This window comes from Spermophilus citellus (assembly GCF_964194105.1).
Source record: "Spermophilus citellus genome assembly, chromosome: 15".
Taxonomy (NCBI): domain Eukaryota; kingdom Metazoa; phylum Chordata; class Mammalia; order Rodentia; family Sciuridae; genus Spermophilus; species Spermophilus citellus.
Genome location: NC_138195.1, coordinates 40432689 through 40454744, shown reverse-complemented (window position 1 = coordinate 40454744; position 22056 = coordinate 40432689). Strand labels below are relative to the sequence as shown.

General features: G+C 34.2%; 1 protein-coding gene across 4 annotated transcripts in view; it reads left to right on the top strand.

Moving 5' to 3' along the window:
* Window positions 1-22056, top strand: part of CTNNA3 (catenin alpha 3) — a 1724633-nt gene that overhangs the window by 1687636 nt on the left and 14941 nt on the right. For 2 of the 4 annotated variants that reach the window (XM_081267907.1, XM_081267909.1), the window contains exon 18: window positions 4479-4568. The exons of 1 other annotated variant lie outside the window; for it this stretch is intronic. In XM_081267907.1, the coding sequence (XP_081124033.1) occupies window positions 4479-4568 (90 nt within the window). Of the gene's footprint in view, window positions 1-2021; window positions 2077-4478; window positions 4569-22056 lie in introns of all 4 variants that reach the window. One more of the 4 variants, XM_081267910.1, reaches the window with a different exon arrangement.

Genomic DNA, 22056 nt, shown 5'->3' with positions numbered 1-22056 from the left:
TAATTTCTACTTAGTTCTCCAAATTAAATATTAGATTTAATAAATATAGCTAATTTGTTAAACCATAATATTTGTATAACACTCTTTTGTCTGTATATAATCTTCTTTAGTTATTAGCTAATACATAGGTATTTTCATCTTCATTTAACAAGTGGTCTTATAGCTCATGTAAGTTTAATAATTTGTTTAAGCATACATGCCTATTAAAAAATAAAACCGAAGAGAAAACTCAGCTCTTCTAGATTCCAAAACTTTCCCTAGTGGTTTGTAAAGAGGCTTCTGCTGTGTTGGATGAAATAACAAAATAGGAATGTGTCCATGATTCGTACACCCTCCAGGCATCTCATACTATCCATATCCATGGATGCAGGGTCAATGAAAATCCTGAAAGGTTTACTTTGCCATACTACTATCTGCTCTGCTATTTGCAACAGCAAGTGGGTGTGACATAAGATCATTTGGAGATTTTTGTCTGTCTTTTGTCATTTCAGAAAATGATATTACTTCTCAGAAATTCTATCAGTAATATTTGAGGATATGTGTACAGTTTTTCTATGTATAGAACCCCTGTTTGAAACTGTCATCCCAAAATCTGTATTATAAAATGCATTTTAAAAATAACAACTATTAATAACAGCCATAACAATGAAAAAAATTAACCCTTATTGAGGCCTGCTATGTACCAGAGAATGCTTTTTAAATTCTTTTTATGTATCTTTCTATTTAATATTTTAAATAATTTCATGAAATTTCTGTTACTATCTTCATAATTTTGCAAGTTAAAGCCTGAGGAAAAATTAAGTAACTTGTCCTCAAGCTGATGTGATTGAGTATGTGGTGGAACCAAGATTTAAAGACCTCTGGAGCCAAGGTCTTCTGGCTCCTGAGCTTACACTACCAACCAATACATTTTTCTGCCTCACAAGTGAACAAATATTTACTTTAGCTTAGTAATATAAAAATTTTTATGGTGATATCCTTTTAGGTCTTATTATGTCAGCCAAGTCCAGACTTTTACTGCTCCCTGTGGTAAATTCGGAACAGAAAACATTGGTGAGAGGAAGAGGATTTGTATGGATATGATCTCCTTATTTTCATCCCCAACTTCCAATGCATCTCCAGATGTCCCCACATTCCGCAAAAATGTCTATCCTGCAACTCGCTCTAAATTTTATTTTAATTGTTTTTAAGGTAAGTTTTCTTTAATGAAGAGGATGAATATAGAGTACTTCTCTGAAACCTAGTAAAATCGACACCTTAAAACTCATCTACATCAAATATATTTTTATTTATATACCATCTGAACAAACAAACAAACTAAACAGGTGGTGAAGGCCTGGAGCAGGAATTTATATAAAGTGAACATTCTCTGCTAAAGTGATCCAAAAACACCAATTCTATAAATAAGACATACAGAAGGTTTGTGCCTTTTCAAACTGCTACTTTTACTCATTTTCCTTTTCCTCATAGTTTCAACTTGTAAACATCTTGAGAAGATTTTAGACTGTGTGTTCATTAAGTTTCCAGCAGGGTAAAGGATAACTTATGACCAATCACAGTCACATTTGGAAAGGAAATAATAGAGTCAATTAAATATAGTTACTAAATATGAAACAGGGGAAAGAGCAGCAGTGAGTGGAGTGTCAGACATAATAGATAACTAAACAGAATAATATTGTGAACTTTCCTCCAAGCCCAGAATTTACACTTGCACAATGTGTGGCCACTCCTCCATACAAACATATAATCCAGATCTTTGGGGGTTTGTCGTAAATTGGATTTCCTTTGCTCAGCTGGTGGGAAAGATACAATCTCTAGCTTTCTTTTCTGCCTGGTACAGACTTGGGAACCTTAAATATTCTAGGCTTCCTTCCTTCCTCATGACATTTTATATGTTGTTCAGAGGCAATGGTGTATAATATAATAGGCACTGGCTTTAGAGTTAGGAAGACCTGGGTTCTGAATTTGCATTCAACTTTGGAAGCCAGATTTTTTAAAAAGTATTCTTTTTTTCTTTGTAGATGGACACAATACCTTCATTTATTTATTTTTATGTGGTGCTGAGGATCAAACCCAGTAAGTACCTGACACATGCTAGGTGAGGACTCTACCACTGAACTATAACCCCAACCCTAGAAGCTGGATTTTTATCATGTTTAAGAATAACATAGCCTGTGGCCAGGTGTGATGCACCTTGCTATACTACTAGTGACTCAGGAGCTAAGGGAGGAGGTTTGCAAGTTCAAAGCCAGCCTCAGAAACTTATTGAGGCCTTAAGCAACTTAGCAAGACCTAATCTCAAAATAAAAAGTAAAAACGAAGTTTCCCAGCACCAAAAAAAAAAAAAAACCTGGAAGTACTACTCTTTTTATAAAGCATATGACCATGGGTCTTTGTACTTAAATGTAAAACAGATCAGGACTAATAATATAGACTGTCTATAACAGTTAAATTATTTAAATATATATGAAGTTCTTGAATAATGTTTGTGAACAGTAAGCATTGTTTACTGTGTGTTTAAACAATGTAAATATTAGCTTTAAAGTTCAATTATATTTGTGATCTTGGAAAAGATTGTTAACCTCTTTTCATCACCTATAAATGGGAATTTCAATTTCACATATTCATAGATTTGTTTGATTTATTCTCAAAATTAAGTGTAATAATGGATGCAATATTTTTAGCATGGTAAGTAATCAGTAAATACTATTATCATGAGATTCTGACCAACATGACCTAAATACTTTACGTACAACACAAGTTAAATAAGAAAGGTTAATTGGATCAGCTGAGAAATCATACTACCATAAAAGTGTTGATTTATGTGTATGTGTGTATAATGCATTGCAAGTTTCACAAATTTATTTATGAATAAGCTATAATACAAAAAATTGGAAATCTTGGAAAACCAATTTTTTTATTATATCAGATTGGGATGCTTAGAATATGATTCTTAAAACAGAAATATTTGTTTCACTACAGAGATAGAATCCTATGCACCTAAATTCATTCTCTCTCTCTCTCTCTCTCTCTCTCTCTCTCTCTCTCATATATATATATATATATATTTTTTTTTTTTGCTAAAAATCCATGTGTACATCCACAGGTGTGAAAGTAAAATTAACTCTTGTACTTTCTGAATAAATATTTTAGTCCTCTTCTATTTATACCAATTTCATCTAGTGTCATTTCAGTTCTATGAAAGTAACACAACACAATCTATCATCCATAATAATATTACAGTTAATACTGGCCATTAACATATAAAACATATTGTAAAGTGATATACTTTGCCAATTCTCTATTATGTTAGGGTGTGAGAACTGAAAATACCTATCATCTGTTTATCATAAATATTTTAGAATAATTTTAGAATAAATGTCTTCAAATATAATAACCCATTATAATAGATAGCTTCCAAATTTCCAATTATTATAAAATAATACTGACTAGTTACTTTTAAAATTTCTTAAGGTACAGTTGCATTGAATAATGCAGCCCATTGTAATTTTCCAACAGGGACCTTTTGGGCTCTCCTAAAGATTTAGAAATGTTCTTTGTGTAAGTAAAAATATTGAATTCTATGCAACTGAAATTGTTTTAGAACAAACTGGTTTTAGTTGAGATATTCTACTAGTTGTTTATCTCTGTCAGTGGGTGCTTGAACACATTTATTTGATCAAGAAAAATGCATTACCTAATTTCTTTTGATTTCTATTAATACACAATTTCATTCCATGTCATTTCATGCTGTCCCATTTATTAATCAAGATTTAAAGTTCTCATGTTCAGGTTATTTTTGTCCAAAACTTTATGACCCTGGATTTTGATAAAAATAATCCCGGCAAAACCAAAAGGAACCTGGTTACCCAATTCATCATACAATCACACTCTAGTACATTCTTGCTTATTTGTATTATGAAAATTGCAGTCATAGTAGTTTTGAGATGCTAATGTGTATATAAATTGAAGATGTTCTAATTGTTTTTTGAGAGTTTAGAAAGGTTACCCCAGGGAGAGTCACCTATGGGATAGGATAGATTCACAGAGTTACCCTAGGTTAGGAAATAGTTAAAATTTAGGGAATGCCACAGACAGGAGAAAACATTAATATCTGAGTATGTCCCCCCAAAATCTTCATTAAATCAGAAGGACATGTAGCATCTGTCAGTAGGCATAATCTGCATGTATAAAGACACAAAACTTGAGAATTTAAGAAATCGGCTGCTCATATAATCTTTCATGACTTTAAAGGGCCTCTAGGATCCAGAGGAAGATAAGATCATAATTGAGACTCTCTTAACATTATAGAACTGGATGGGATCTTATAAAAAATTCAATCCAACTAGACAGTCTACAAATAAATTGGAACCCAGAGCTTAACTAAGTGAACATTAGTAGCCAAAGTAAACATGGAACATTTAGTTTCTTGACTTATACTTGAAGAGCGCTTTGTACTATCCTGTGCTTACTTCCAGATACAGATCAGAAGTCAGAGCACAATTATGAAGGACCTACGGGGCCAACTTGGTAACAGCTGGCAGGAAGAGAAACTCAGTGCTAAATCAGTAAGCTACCTGCCAAAGATGCTTTACAGGCTTCTGTCTCTGGCCAAAATTGGTTCCAGGTTCCTGGGTGAGGCACACCTAAGAAGTGTGAATAAATTGACACAGCCACAAAAGTTAAATAAATTCAGGGCTGAGATCCAGAAAGAACATTAAATGAAAGTCTTTGGAAAATTCATAGATAAGAAAGGTGATAAATCAGACTTCCTTCTCTTGAGCCTCTACCAATCCCTGTAGGCCTCCAATCATTTTTCTGCCTACTTAATTCCAATAAACCGTGTCAAGGTTATAGATATGGCAAGCTGAGTCTTAAGCAATGTTTGCATCATCTCTCTCACATAAGAGTGAGATTTCAGATGCTATTAAGGAATGCAGAAGTGTCATTAGGTTAAAGTTAAACAGTCCTGTGCTTTGGTCTCAGATGCATTATGAAGCTCATTTAAGTTATCTAACCTAGGACATTGAGAGAAAGCATTTGAATTGATTCCAGTTTTAATTGTCTCAAATACACCAGGATATATAATAGTCAACTAATTTAGAGGATTGTTTGCATTTCAAACTTCCTTCTGGAATAACTTTGTCACAATAACTATGTCCAATTTATTGTGATGGCCCAGGTCCATTGTTCTCCTTAAATATATTTAAAAATCCCTTGGTAGAGTATTTGAATCAGAAATGTATTATTCTTTAAATCAAGGGAACATTACAAAGGCAGTTAATGTGTTTCTTTTAGATATAGAACAATAAATCTGAACCTACTTTGATTACATTGGCATTTATCTCCCATTTTGGTTATTCCAGCATGGTGAACATGTTTACAAAGTGCCATGATTTATTAGATCCACAGAATCAAAGGAAATGATAATCATTTTCCACAATCTTTTTAAAAATGATCACCACTTAAATGCAAGACAATAACCAAATAAAATTAGAGTTTGGTTTATCCTGCATCCTTTTTCCCAAGTGAAGATTAGCTCAAGGAAATAACAATTCTGTATAATAAGTGCAATAATAGAAATATATAAAGTGCAATATGGGGATCCAACATGGCGGCGGGCACGGAGAGATCAAGTCTCTGACCTCTTCAGCTGTGCGGGCATAGGGAGTTGTAACCAGTCTAAATGCTGTTTGCTCAGGATCACTAGGCAATGCTGAGCTGACATGGATCTGGGGCGATCAGTCTGGGCCTCTCAGAACACACACTGAGCCCAGATCGGCTGAATTCAAGTTCCCGTTCGACTGCTTCCCACAGACAAACAGCTGTGACTCAGCACTAATCCATCCCACTGAAACAACTGGTCGGGTCCTTCTGATCCTACGGAGGTAAATGCCAACCAAGCCTTCATAGGCAGTGGCCACAGGATTGAAACGGGGCTTAGGAGAGACAGTCAGGACCCATCCGTTGCATTGGTCACCCAGCAAAGGGAAACAAACTGTCGCCATTTGCAAGAGACACCACCATGGCAGAGAACTGACATCATCAGACTGCGGCAGAAGAGATAACTTCATTGAAACCAGCGGCTACAGGTGTGTAATCCCCTAGCCTTCCTTCTCCACACATCGGGGAAACTTTAAGGGCCCCTCCCAGCTCTCCAGTGAGCACAATAGCCAGACCGAGGTTATCAGGAGTGGCGCGGGACCCGCAGCACAGAGCTCCCGGCTACCGCTCCCACCAGTGCTGACAACTGAGGTCTCTTGCACCAGCTACCAGGGGCGTGGCTACCGGAGGACAAGTAAAATTCCCTGAGGATTCTCAGCCCCAAGCTCTACAAACTTAGGGTCTGAGGGAATGGCAAACAGGGAGAGTGTGCCCAGTCGTTCATGAAAACAGGGATCCTGGGACCAGCGGATCTGATGTGTAGCCAGTATTGTGGTGAGTGTCACCGGTGAGAGGGGCTGGGCGAGAGGAAAAGTTGGGAAGTGACTAGACATAAGAGGAGGCCCTAAGCACTCAGGATTGGAGACTCGCCCAGTCTGGGAGGAGGAGCTGCTCCACAGTGATTGGTTCCCACGTATTGACAGGAGAAGCTTGGCCTGGTGGGCACAGATCCACCTACTGGAAGAGAAGTTAATCAAACTCTAAGACTGCATTTATTAGTTTTTTGTTTTTTTTTTAATTTGGGGTTTTTTTTCATTTTCATTTTTCTTTCTTGTTTTTTAATTTTTTTAATTTTTTTCTTCTAATTTTAATTTTAATTTTTTTTATTATTATTATTTTTTAAAATTTTTTTCTTTTTTTATTTCCTATTTTTTTCTTCTTTTGTCTTTTCATTTCTTTTCAATTTTCTTATGCCCCCTTCCTTGAATTCTACCTGCTTACTCTCATTCTCTTTAGTGACTTCTTCCCTTCCCTTCTAATATCTTTCCTTCCAAGCATCAAATAAATTTATAGGCGTAAACAGTAACTCAGCAGTCAAACAGAACAAGAAGTAACATGAGCAGGATGAAAAAGCAAGGAAGAAAAGGAGTACAAACAATGCAGGGCAGCCTAAATATTCAGGAGGACCTATAGTCATCAGAAAAATAGTCATATAAAGAACTCAAGGAACATCTTAGATGGAATGGAAACTTAAAGAGGATACGAGACAGCAAATTCAAACAGTGAAAGAACACATTGAAAACAAATTACAAAAACAGATAAAAGAAGAAGTTAAGCATCTTTATCAGGAGATAGAAATTATAAAAAAAATCAAAAAAATAACTCTAGAAATGAAGGAAACTATAAACCAAATTAAAAACTCAAATGAGAGTATCACTAACAGAGTGGAGCAAGTAGAAGCCAGAACATCAGATAATGAAGACAAAATATATCATCTTGAAAAGAGTCTAGCCAACTCAGAAAGGCAGGTAAAAAATCACGAGAAAAACATCCAAGAGATATGGGATAACATAAAAAAAACAAACTTAAGAGTCATCGGGATAGAAGAAGGTATAGAGATTCAAACCAAGGGAATGAGTGACCTGCTGAATGAAATAATTACAGAAAACTTTCCAGAAATAAAAAAGGAAATGGATATACAAATTGTAGAGGCATACAGGACACCGAGCATACAAAACCACAATAGACCAACGCCCAGACACATTGTTATGAAGATATCCAATATACAGAACAAAAAGAAAATATTAAAAGCTACAAGAGAGAAGAGGCAGATTACATTCAGGGGTAAACCAATAAGGTTAACAACGGATTTTTCATCACAGATGCTAAAAGCAAGAAGGTCATGGAACAATGTATTTCAAACACTGAAAGACAATGGATGCCAACCAAGAATTCTGTATCTAGCAAAATTAAGCTTCAGGTATGACAACGAAATAAAAATGTTTCATGATAAACAAAAGTTAAAAGAATTTGCAGCCAGAAAACCAGCATTGCAAAACATCTTGAGCAAAACACTACACGAGGAAGAAATGAAAAACAATAACCAAAACCATCAGTGGGAAGTGCCTCAGTAAAGACAGAGGGCAGGGGGAAAGATAATCATGGAGAAACAAACTAAATTTAAAAAAAAGGATAAATAATCAAACATGGCTGGAAGTACAAACCATATATCAATAGTAACTCTAAATGTTAATGGCTTAAACTCTCCAATAAAGCGACATAGGCTGGTATCATGGATTAAAAAAACAAATCCAACAATATGCTGCCTCCAGGAGACACATCTGATTGGAAAAGACATACATAGGCTAAAGGTGAAAGGATGGGAAAAAATATACCACGCACATGGTCCTCGTAAGCAAGCAGGGATGGCCATCCTCATATCGAATAAAATCGACTTCAAGACTAAGTTAATCAAAAGAGATAAGGAAGAACATTATATACTGTTAAAAGGAACCATTCACCAACAAGACATAACAATTATCAATATTTATGCACCAAATAATGGTGCTGCGACATTCATAAAACAAATTCTCCTCAAGTTCAAGAATCAAATAGACCACAACACAATAATTATGGGTGACTTCAACACACCTCTCTCTTCATGGGACAGATCCTCCAAACAAAAGTTGAATAAAGAAACTATAGAACTCAATACCACAATGAATAACCTAGACTTAACTTCATATATAGAATTTATCAACCATCATCAAGTTGATATACTTTTTTCTCAGCAGCACATGGATCCTTCTCAAAAATAGACCATATATTATGCCATAGGGCAACCCTCAGTAAATATAAAGGGGTGGAGATAATACCATGCATTTTATCTGATCATAATGGAATGAAAATGGAAATCAATGATAAAGAAGGAAGGAAAAATCCTACATCACATGGAAAATGAACAATATGTTACTGAATGATCAATGGGTTACAGAAGACATAAAGGAGGAAATCAAAAAATTCTTAGAGATAAATGAAAATACAGACACAACATATCGGAATCTATGGGACACAATGAAAGCAGTTTTAAGAGGGAAATTCATCGTCTGGCAGTCATTCCTCAAAAAAAGAAAAAAACAACAAATAAATGAGCTCACACTTCATCTCAAAGCCCTAGAAAAGGAAGAGCAAAACAATAGCAAATGTAGCAGAAGGCAAGAAATAATTAAAATCAGAGTGGAAATCAATGAAATTGAAACAAAAGAAACTATTGAAAAAATTAACAAAACTAAAAGTTGATTCTTCGAAAAAATAAATAAGATCGACAGACCTTTAGCCATACTAACGAAGAGAAGAAGAGAGAGAACTCAAATTACTAACATACAGGATGAAAAAGGCAATATCACAACAGATGCTACAGAAATACAGAAGACAATTAGAAATTATTTTGAAAACCTATATTCCAATAAAATAGAAAATAGTGAAGACATCGATAAATTTCTTAAGTCATATGATTTGCCCAGACTGAGTCAGGAGGATACACACAATTTGAACAGCCCAATATCAATGGATGAAATTGAAGAAGCAATCAAAAGACTACCAACCAAGAAAATCCCAGGACTGAATGGGTATACAGCGGAGTTTTACAAAACCTTTAAAGAAGAATTAATACCAATACTTTTCAAGTTATTTCAGGCAATAGAAAAAGAGGGAGCTCTTCTAAATTCATTCTATGAGGCCAACATCACCCTGATTCCGAAACCAGACAAAGACACCTCAAAGAAAAAAAATTACAGACCAATATCTCTAATGAACCTAGGTGCAAAACTCCTCAATAAAATTCTGTCAAATCGAATACAAAAACACATCAAAAAAAAATTGTGCACCATGATCAAGTGGGATTTATCCCTGGGATGCAAGGCTGGTTCAATATACGGAAATCAATAAATGTTATTCATCACATCAATAGACTTAAAGATAAGAACCATATGATCATCTTGATAGACGCAGAGAAAGCATTCGACAAAGTACAGCATCCCTTTATGTTCAAAATATTAGAAAAACTAGGGATAACAGGAACTTACCTTGACATTGTAAAAGCTATCTATGCTAAGCCTCAGGCTAGCATCATTCTGAATGGAGAAAAATTGAAGGCATTCCCTCTAAAATCTGGAACAAGACAGGGATGCCCTCTATCACCACTTCTATTCAATGTAGTTCTCAAAACACTGGTCAGAGCAATTAGAGAGACAAAAGAAATTAAAGGCATAAAAATAGGAAAAGAAGAACTTACATTATCACTATTTTCAGATGACATGATTCTATACCTAGAAGACCCAAAGGGTCTACAAAGAGACTACTAGAACTAATAAATGAATTCAGCAAATTGGCAGGATATAAAATCAACAAGCATAAATCAAAGGCATTTCTGTATATCAGTGACAAAACATCTGAAATGGAAATGAGGAAAAACACTCCATTCACAATATCCTCAAAAAAAATAAAATACTTTGGAATCAACCTAACAAAAGAGGTGAAAGATTTATACAATGAAAACTACAGAACCCTATAGAGAGAAGTAGAAGAAGATTTTAGAAGATGGAAAAATATACCCTGTTCATGGATAGACAGAACTAACATTATCAAAATGGCGATATTACCAAAAGTTCTCTATAGGTTTAATGCAATGCCAATCAAAATCTCAACGACATTTCTTGTAGAAATAGATAAAGTAATCATGAAATTCATATGGAAAAATAAAAGACCCAGAATAGCAAAAGCAATTCTAAGCAGGAAGTGTGAATCAGGCGGTATAGCGATACCAGATTTCAAACTATATTACAGAGCAATAGTTACAAAAACAGCATGGTACTGGTACCAAAACAGGCGGGTGGACCAATGGTATAGAATAGAGGACACAGAGACTAATCCACAAAGTTACAACTATCTTATATTTGATAAAGGGGCTAAAAGCATGCAATGGAGAAAGGATAGCATCTTCAACAAATGGTGTTGGGAAAACTGGAAATCCATATGCAACAAAATGAAACTGAATCCCTTTCTCTCGCCATGCACAAAAGTTAACTCAAAATGGATCAAGGAGCTTGATATCAAATCAGAGACTCTGTATCTGATAGAAGAAAAAGTTGGCTCCGATCTACATAGTGTGGGGTCGGGCTCCAAATTCCTTAATAGGACACCCATAGCACAAGAGTTAACAACAAGAATCAACAAATGGGACTTAATTAAACTTAAAAGTTTTTTCTCAGCAAGAGAAACAATAAGAGAGGTAAATAGGGAACCTACATCATGGGAACAAATTTTTACTCCTCATACCTCAGATAGAGCCCTAATATCCAGAGTATACAAAGAACTCAAAAAATTAGACAATAAGATAACAAATAACCCAATTAACAAATGGGCCAAGGACCTGAACAGACACTTCTCAGAGGAGGATGTACAATCAATCAACAAGTACATGAAAAAATGCTCACCATCTCTAGCAGTCAGAGAAATGCAAATCAAAACCACCCTAAGATACCATCTCACTCCAGTAAGATTGGCAGCCACTATGAAGTCAAACAACAACAAGTGCTGGCGAGGAGGAGAAAAGGGTACACTTGTACATTGTTGGTGGGACTGCAAACAGGTGCGGCCAATTTGGAAAGCAGTATGGAGATTCCTGGGAAAGCTGGGAATGGAACCACCATTTGACCCAGCTATTGCCCTTCTCGGACTATTCCCTGAAGACCTTAAAAGAGCGTACTACAGGGATCCTGCCACATCGATGTTCATAGCAGCACAATTCACAATAGCTAGACTGTGGAACCAACCCAGATGCCCTTCAATAGATGAATGGATAAAAAAAAATGTGGCATTTATACACCATGGAATATTACGCAGCACTAAAAAATGACAAAATCATGGAATTTGCAGGGAAATGGATGGCACTAGAGCAGATTATTCTTAGTGAAGCTAGCCAATCCCTAAAAAACAAATACCAAATGTCTTCTTTGATATAATGAGAGCAACTATGAACAGAGCATTGAGGAAGAGCAGGAAGAAAAGATTAACATTAAACAGAGACATGAGATGGGAGGGAAAGTGAGAGAAAGGGGAAATTGCATGGAAATGAAGGGAGACCCTCATTGTTATAGAAAATTACATATAAGAGGTTGTGAGGGGAATGGGAAAATAAACAAGGAGAGAAATGAATTACAGTAGATGGGGTAGAGAGGGAAGATGTGAGGGAAGGGGAGGGGGATAGTAGAGGATAGGAAAGTTATCAGAATATAACAGTTACTAATAGGGCATTATGTAAAATTGTGGATGTGTAACCGATGTGATTCTGCAATCTGCATTTGTGGTAAAAATTGGGAGTTCATAATCCACTTGAACCTAATGTATGAAATATGATATGTCAAGAGCTTTGTAATGTTGTGAAGAACCAATAAAAAATAGAAAAAAAGTGCAATATGGAGCACAAAAAAAAATAGCACTCTATATCTGAAAGACGGCAATAGTGTTAGGGAAATCATTGCCATCTTGCTGGAGAATTAGTGGGATAATCTAGTTGAGTTTTGAAGAGTAAGTGTAAAGCAAGAAAAAAAATTCTTAGAAGAATGACAAATATCTCCAAAGTCATGGAAATATGGTCTTACTTTTTGTCATGAGAAAGAAATTATGAGTAAGTTGTATTGGAGCAAAATAAGGTTGGCATGATCATTTGAGGATAGGATATGCTCAGTGACTTTATTCTATGATAATTAATGTTATATTGAAGTTTGTGAAGCAGGAACATAATAATTAAGATCATGGTATTTTACAAAGAAAAATTTTGGGTGAATTAATGAAAGTAGGACTACTACTGTAGAAGATGAATGGGAGGCTCTTTCAATAATTCATGTAAAAGGGATGTTAACTGAAATTAATGAAATGAATATAAAGTTGAAGAAGGGGATTTACATCTAAGAGAGCTTTAAGGAATGGAATGAAAACATTTTGTTGATTTTGAGTAGAAGCTGCATGGATTTGTAGGCTCTTCCACAAGTGGTTAAACATTTATATATGACACATCCTGTGTACCACATATTATTTCAATATTTCAAGTGTTTAATTATATAATTATATATATGTGTGTGTTTGTGTGTGTGTGTGTGTATACACACACACACACACACACACACAGACCTCTTATATAACTTATTTTAATTGTCATGTCAAAACTTTATTAGGTACATACAGTTGTTATGCCTATTTTTCAGATGAAAAATTGAGGCCCAGAAAATTAAATAAATTATTCAAAATTACTCAGTTAATAAGTGAAATAGATAAGCTTCAAGCATAGCCCATTTGCTCCTAAAGTGTTTTAAAGACTTTTTGCTTCTGAAATGTTTCTAAAGAGTGTTTTTAATCATTCTGAACCATAATGCTGATCTTCTAGAGGGAGGATTGGATCACATTTGAGTTTCTTACAGCACATTTATGAGTAAATTTCCAAGAGGTAATTGGATGTATGATAATGGACCCAAACAAGATGTTGAAGCTGAAGCTAGAGATGAACGTTAATTAAAATATAGAGATGTTTAACAAATGATGTACCTTTCCATGACCCAAATGAGAGTAACAGAGAATGCAAGATAGCTTAATGACATCAAGAGTCTTTGGATCCAGATCCTTTTATAGCGTAAATCAAAGCAAGAATGAGTACTGTATTATTTCATAAACAAATTGAGTTTCATGAGTTGTATATATCTGAAACAATTATTTGACAATTCTTCATTCCATTTGCATTAGTAGCAGATACTAAGTTAATTAAGAATAATAGTCAACTTTTAACTATTTTGAATTGGATTTAAACAACTTGAGTACTCTCCCTTCTAAATCCAGGTGTAAACTCTTGAATGAAAGCTTTGTTGATATTATAAGACAACTGGGAATAATGATTTGTCTTCCCAGCAAAGGTGAATTGTGAACAATAGGTTGAAAAGCATGGAGCTAAGATGCATCCGAAATCTGGACAAAAAGTAGAATTGATACTTTTCTTTCCAGGCTGTTGTAAAACCTCATTATTTCAACTCTTGATTGTCTTTTACATAGACTACCAAACTTCTTTGTCAGTGCCAAAAAATATGCATTCACAAAGGTTGATCTATAGCTTGTTTGATTCATTACCCATAAAACCTCATCCACCTACAATATTCTAGACTTCTATATTCCATACAAAAGCTTGCCCATAAACCAGAATGGTGGTTGTCCATCTCCAACCATTTTTGTTGGACTAAAAATCGAAAACAATAGCATGTTAGTCCCAATACATTTTATCATCACTTGAGCTATATTATCTGTACCAATATTAAGGGAAGCTTTCCTTAAATGCAACAGTATTTTTGACAAGAGTTCTGTAAAAGTAAAAAAAAAAAAAGAAGAACTTAAATCCTAGTGTGCTAGTATTTGCCTCTTCTATTTAATTCCAATAAATTAACATAATCAGACATAATAATCAGATATATTAAAAAGAACAATAAATAGACTAAGAGATTCTACATGATTATGAGAATAATTATTAAATAATAAAATACAAATATAAGTAAGATAGTGCAGAATATCTATTAGTAGATCTATTAGTAGATCTGTCTCCGAGAATCTTGAAATATAAGAAGCCCAAAAATATTGATGATATGTTCAAGGATATCTTACGGCTTAAAGATTCATGTGATAACCCATTTTTTTAAAGCTTTTACAACCCAATGTTATACATAGTATTCTACTGACAGCAATACCTCAGGTTGCACTGTCTTATGCATGGCGTTGATTTTAGCTTCTTATGGGAATGTATGGGGTATATAATCAATTGGCTGACTGAGTACTACTACTCCTCTACTTGGCAATATTTTTTTTTCTTTCCGCACCGTGGTCCTATTGGGCTGTGAAATCACCTGTTCTAAACTACGAGGTCTAAGTCTTTGCTCCGAAAATTTGTACAACTCTGTAAAATAAATGGTCATCTTTTTATGGGTTCCCCAATCAATGTTTCTCTATCATGTAAAAATCACATCTGAAGGCTAAGTTCTTTAAATCCTAAAGGAGCTTTCCTTTGTTCCTCGGAGCAATCCTTTTCATTATAACCCTCTCTTGTTTAGTAGTCTCTTATGTTTTTGGAACAGTATTACAACACTGTGTTGATAGGATTCATATCTATAATTATTGTCTTCATTGAAATAATACATAAGTTTGTTTTAAATCTCAGACTATAAAGATGGAAGTGGATGTGAAAGGGTTGGTCTGGTTCCATAGATGTAATCATTTGGGATTCAGATTGTGAAGTAAGAATGAACTAGTATAGATGAGTACACAGACTACTCATTGATTAAGTAAAGATCTGAGCTGGGAGTTAAATAAGAAGCTGGTATAGTACTGGGTACCTATAATATGAGTACCCATAGGAAGGGATGTATGTTTGAATGCAGATATGATGTGAGGCAAGTAGTGTTAGAGGGAAATAACTGCAGCCCAAATTTTAAGGATAGAATATGGAAAAATAGCTATGAACTGAAGACATCATTTTCATCGGAACTATTTTGGACTGGGAGTAGAGGAGCAATAATGGGATTTGAGCAGAGGATTTCAGCTCTCAGTGGCAAGTAGCAAAACTGCATATCAAAAACTTCAACACAAGATGTTCTGATTATGGTTATGTCAAGGTTTAAAAATTCCATTAACCCTGAATTCTTACCATATTTCCTTCTGTTATCATCTTTTGCTTACTTTTATGAATTTCCTTTTAGTTTTAATATGGTTTCAGCAACTCAAAATTTCACATTTCTACACTTTTTTTCAGATGTATAAGAATGAGCATTCTGTTTACATGACTTATAAAAAAAAAAAAGAAATTTTGGGCTGGGGTTGTGGCTCGGTGGTAGAGCGCTCGCTAGCATGTGCGAGGTCCTGGGTTCCATCTTCAGCACCACATAAAAAACTAACAAATAAAATAAAAGTGTTGCTTTCAACTACAACTAAAAAATAAATATTAAAAAAGAATCTTTTCCAGAGCCACCTTAGTAGACCTCCCCTACCCAGTTGATCAGATCTGGGTCCCACAAAATACTACAGGCAACTAAAGCAATCAGTTCTACAGGATAATGGACCTGATATATGATCTGTCCTTCAGAGCTGAGTAAACTGTTGCAGGAATTAAATCAGGGATACATTATCAAGGAAGAATGGGCAAATGGCTATTGGGTGCTCATTAATAGTATCTGACAAACACAATGTTGTTAAAAACGAACCAAAACAATTTGAATGCATAAACAAAACATATAAGGCAGAAATTATTAAAAATAATCTGGGCCTTGAATCTTGGATCTTAGAAGATGTTCATATTATTTTATACATTGATATTATGGAAAAGGTTTTTAAAGGTAACTAACCTGTTTAATCTTAGAGTCTGGTAATTAGAGTATAATATCTCGAACTTTTTATTTTCATTTTTTATTTGTGTTATGATACACATTCACATGCCAAATACATTTTTTCTAAACAGGCCCATTTCTCTGAACACTATGAAAACAATGTGATTTTAGCTTGGAACTATATTTTAGCTCTACCTCATATTCTCAATTCAGAGAGTATATCAGAATACAAGTGAGTGAAAGGATATAATTAGGGAAATAACCTCAAAGCCATTCTAATTTAGGGATAAACAGTAAATCATTTTTCCATTTCAATATTTGAACTATTATTATTACCATTAAATTACAGCTCTTATGACACATATCACAAGTAATTTAAATGTACCAGTGTGCCAGGACCCCAGGTTAAAATGTTTGATCTAGAGGGCAACTTTCTTTTTTCTTGTGACTTCTGTGTTGTTTTCATTATATTGTGGCATTTCTTGGACCTATGGATGTTGAATGGCAAAATTAAAAAAGAGAAGATAAAACCTCCAGAGTGAGAAACACACACGTGTACATCCCAATAATCAGGCTATTGTGAGGCATTTGACTCTGCAAATTGGGGTCTACTAATATGGAGATTTGCCAGAAATCCAAGTAGTTTTGATAATAAAAGTAAATCTCTCAAAAATATGTAATTAGGATGCAATAGGAGAACTAATGTGTAGTCACATTTGACAAATGTTTCTGAAGGACAAGAGGAGCTAGGGACTGCCTTTCAGAGAAACTGAGTGGAGATAATCAATAGAATTCAATGTTGCAGGTATTTTAAAAAGGTATGTGGCAGGGGGAGGTATTTCCAAACTAAAATGGAAAAGTGTTTCAGGGCAAAATATTCAGAGTTAGAATAAGCAGAGTGGGTTGGAAGATCTCAGTCAGAGCTAAATAGTCTCAATTGAAAGAGAACATTTTCAAGAAATCCAAAACATTTTCTTTTGTTCAGAAAGTAACAGTACAAGATGGTTAGAAGAACAGGGCTTTGACAGAAAACAAATTTGAGATTCATTCCAGATTTACCTCTTACTGCTTGTATTTCCTTGGCCAACACACTGAAATTCTGAGTCATAGTACTTAGACACTTTAGCTGATAAATGGGACAAATAATATCTACCTCACAAGGCTCTTATTAAGATTATAGATAGTATCTTAAAGCATGGCTTTGACACAAGTTCGCCAAATGGGAGCCATTATTACAAGTTCATCTCTGCCTCTCCATTGGCTTTTTTTAAAGGAATGCCATTGTTGTTTTTCAACACCTTGGTAATCATTGTAATACTAGTGAACCCACAGTGAACCATATAACCCATTGTGCTACATACCTAATCTAGATTTTCACATTCTGATCTCAGGACAATCCTATAGCATAGATCTTGTTGGTTTTTCATTTCACAGATGAAAACACTGAGACTAAGAGAGAAAAAGAATGTGTTTGGATTTATGTAGTCTTTCTCCAGAGCCCATGTGCTTAGTCACTGAGCTCTGCTTCATTCCTCCTCCTCCCTACACACACCTACACACACAGTCACTCTCCTCCTCTAGCCCCACGGGCTGTATTCTTTGAATTTACAAAAGGAGCGCAGTGATTAAAAACCACACAGTCTCCATGCTTCTACTGCCTGCTGAATTCCAGTGCCTGGGGATTAGTTGACATGCCTACTGCTTTGGGGTTGAGACTGCTGCCAATAAAGTTTCTCATTTTGCAAGCAGCTGGAAGGGCAACAGCCAGATGCTCTGAAATGTGTTTGAACCTCATCCCCTCGACTAGGAGACAGCTGTGCTTACCTATAGAAAGACTCTGGAAGATTGTTTTGTGTTTTATAAGACACTCTAGGCAGGCTGAAAGAGATTTCTGATTTGAAAAGAGACTAAATTCCGGAGCAGAACTTTTAAGTATTTCCCCATTGTGGACAATTTTCCAACCTCTGATATTTCCAAAGATACAAAGATTTTTGTCTGAAATAAAGAGAAGACTGTCATTTTAAAGACACTTTAATTGTTTTCCTCAAGGTACATTTTTTTTTATAGCTGACATATTCCATGCCTCACATCTGAGATAACAGCCGTATTGCTCCAGGCTTCTCTGGAATAATTTCCAAAGCCCTGTTCTGTCTTGTTACCTGTTGCCCTTTCCTTTCAGGGTGTTGCATGAAGCAATAATGGTATGAGTTAATGCTGCTGCTTTTTATCCTAGATTTAAACAATTTTCAGTATATATAATGGTAATTTCTATAGATCATAACAGGCTTGTGGCTGGGGTAATGCTCAGATTTACCAGTCAAATGAAACTATAGGAAAAACTGACAGTACAAATGTAAACAAGAACCCCTAAAACTGGTACCTTTATCACAGATTTTATTGTTGTACTTGTAAAAATAATTCATATTTTCAGTATAGTTCTTACTATATTGCTATTATAGAAATCGGTTTTTAATTCAGTAAATAGAGGCCAGTGATATAGTTTATGGGGTCATATTACATTAATCTTCAAAGACTCTAAAAAAGCTTGGTCATAAAGGAAGTTTTAAACATGTGGTAGAATTTAAGATGCATTTCAGAAAACAGAGAAAGTGATATTTTACTTAAAATCAGAAAACCACATTCTGTATGTAAATGTATCTGTAAAATGCATATGTACTTAGGTATATAATTAATAATTTATAGTTAATTTATATACTCCTGTTATTCCAATACTCCCTATTTTCCCCAACAAAATATCAAAAATTTTTCTAGAGAAGCAAAGACATATTTGACAGCATCTTAAGGATCATAAATACGTGAAAGATTGCAGAGCCAAACAAATCAATTACTCTTAATATAAAACTGGTGTTGTAGGTAAGGAAGATAGCGATTTGATTTTGTGTAAACATTTTTCTTTGAATGATATCATAGACATATAAACTTTATTTTCCAAACATATTTTTATAATTACACTAATGAAAAAGTAAGGTATCGCAGGACACTAGGAATGAAACCATAATATTGAAAATTAAAGGACATGTATGGGCCAAGCAAAAGTTACATTTTAATAGTTATGTTTACTTTTACTCTCAGAGCATTTCTCTAGACCAGATGTTTTCTGTACTAATTTTCAGCTAGGGTTATGCAATGAGAAACAAATGGCAGACTCTTGACAAGCAGTCATCCACTTTTGCTATTTATCTGTTATTATGATTTTATCTTCTCTATTTCCTCCAGCACTAGATATTGTAAACACATCGTGATGATAGTGAGGTGATGGTTGCTTGTCATCCTGAATTTTGCTTCGTAAATCTTTCATTTCATCTATAATTAATTTCTCATATTAAATTCCATTTTTATATACTCTTGAGTAGCTTCTGTTTTTTGCAATGGAAATATCATTTGATCAAGGATATTTTTATTTAATTGTAGAAGGCATAAACTTTCTGGTATATGAAGCTTGGTGTTTTTGTCAGCTATTGCATCACTGTGACTGAAAGGCCTGACAAGAACAATTAGAGGAAGAAAAGTTGTTTTGGCTCATAGTTTTAGAGATTTGGTCCACAGTTGGCCAACCCATAGCTTTGGGCCCAAGGTGGGAGAGAACATCATGGTGGAAAGGCGTGTCAGAGAATAACAGCTCAGGACATGACAACCAAGAAATAAGAGAGAGCTCGGTCTGGTCACCATGGATAACATATAAATCCCAAAGTCATGATCCCAGTAACTCACCTCTTCTAGCCATATCCCATCTGCCTATAGTTACCACCCAGTTAGTCCATATTTGTGGATTAATGCACTGATTGGGTTGTACCTCTCATAATCTAATTATTTCCTGAAAACTGTTGCATTGTTTCACAGATGAGCTTTTGCAGGACACCTCATAACTAAACCACAATGCTTGGTTATGAAATATCTGGAAAATGTTGGTAGTTTCATGGAAAAATAAAAGAGAATAATTGAAATCATGACTGAAAATATTTTGTATATGGTTTTTACATTTATAGTTCTGTAACTTTTATAAAAAATAATACAATAATATATACATGATTTATTTGCATGCCAAATGTCTATAGTATCACATGTCAAATAATCAAAAAGGATGAAAAATAAGCATTGTCAGTGTGTACATGGATCTTAGTGAATTTTCATTAGAGAAAGTACAGATTACAAAAAAATAGAATGTATTCTAGTCTAGGTACAACTCCTTCTTGAGAAAGTGACATTAAAGCAATAGTATGGTGCTGGCATAAAGACAAACAGGCAGGACTATAATAGAAAGTCCAGAAGAGACAAAACATATATGGACAATTTAATTTTGACAACAATTTAAATATGATTAACAAACAAGTAATGCATTTTGACCAAATAGTACTTAAACAATTGGATATTTTTCAGAGAAAAAAAACCATATTTTACTCCTTTAGCAAAAATCAAAGATGGGCATAATATTAAATGGAAATTTGAAATGTCAAATATCTATAAGAAAAGGTAAAAGAAAACATTGGCTACCTTGTGGTAGCCAAATAATTTAGATAGAGAAAAACAACTCTTTAGCCATAAAATTATATATATATATATATATATATATATATATATATATATATATATATAAAATTTGGATTCCTCAAATTTGCAAACTTGTTTTATGAAAACTAAGAAAATGAATATAAAAAGCAAAAATTAGGTGAAAATATTTTCAACTCATTTCTCTGACAGAGAACTTATAGTTAGAATATATAGAGGTCTAAAACTGAATAAAATAATAGCTACTGAAAGGCTAAGTATTTAACAGACACTTCACTAAAGAACATATGTACAAGTTCAATAACTATCCTGAGATACCCTTAACATCATTAGGCAACAGGAAAAAAGCAACATAAAAGTAGCGTGACATTTCATTCTACAGTCATTAGAATTTCTAAAATCTAAAGATTCAAAATATCATTTATGACTCAGTATATGGAATAACCATAAAGCTTTTACACTGATGATAAATTTAAAATGGTAAAATAACATGGTCAATGGTTTGCTAATTTCTTACACAGTTCAGTATACACTTACAATATAACATAGCTTTACTTCTAGGCACTTCCCCAAGACAAATGAAAGCATATGCTATGAAACAGTCATCCAAAAATATCCACAGCATGTTTATTCACAACAGCAAAAGTCTGTCAACAAACCAAATGTCAGTCAACAAGTTAAAGAATTAACAAAACATGGCATATGCATAAAATGTAATACTTGTCAGCAATACATAAAATGAACTACTGGTACACATAGTACATGGGTGAAACTTACAGATACAATTCTGGGTCAAAGAAAATAAGACACCAAAAATTGCATACTATAGAATTTCATTTATATGCAACTCTACAAAAGGTTGGTCTTATCTGTACTGAGAGAGAGCAGATCCATTATTGCTTGATAACTGGAGTGAGATGAGATTTGACTAACATTCTGAAGCAACTCAAAAATACTAGTTGATATGAAGGGAACTCTTATGTCACCAATGATATTTCTTTCTAGTGTACCTAAAACATAGGTACAAATTTGACCATAAATAAATATTCCACAGATATTAACTTTGAAACCACTCAGAGCATGTTCTCTAATCACAGTAGTCTTTTAGGTAATCAGTGAATAATAAAAATGAAACTAGGAAATTTTCATTTTTGGGAAATTAAAAAAAATAAATATCTAATACATGAGCTAAGAAATCAAAATTATAGTTAGATCTATTGTACAGCAAAGTGGC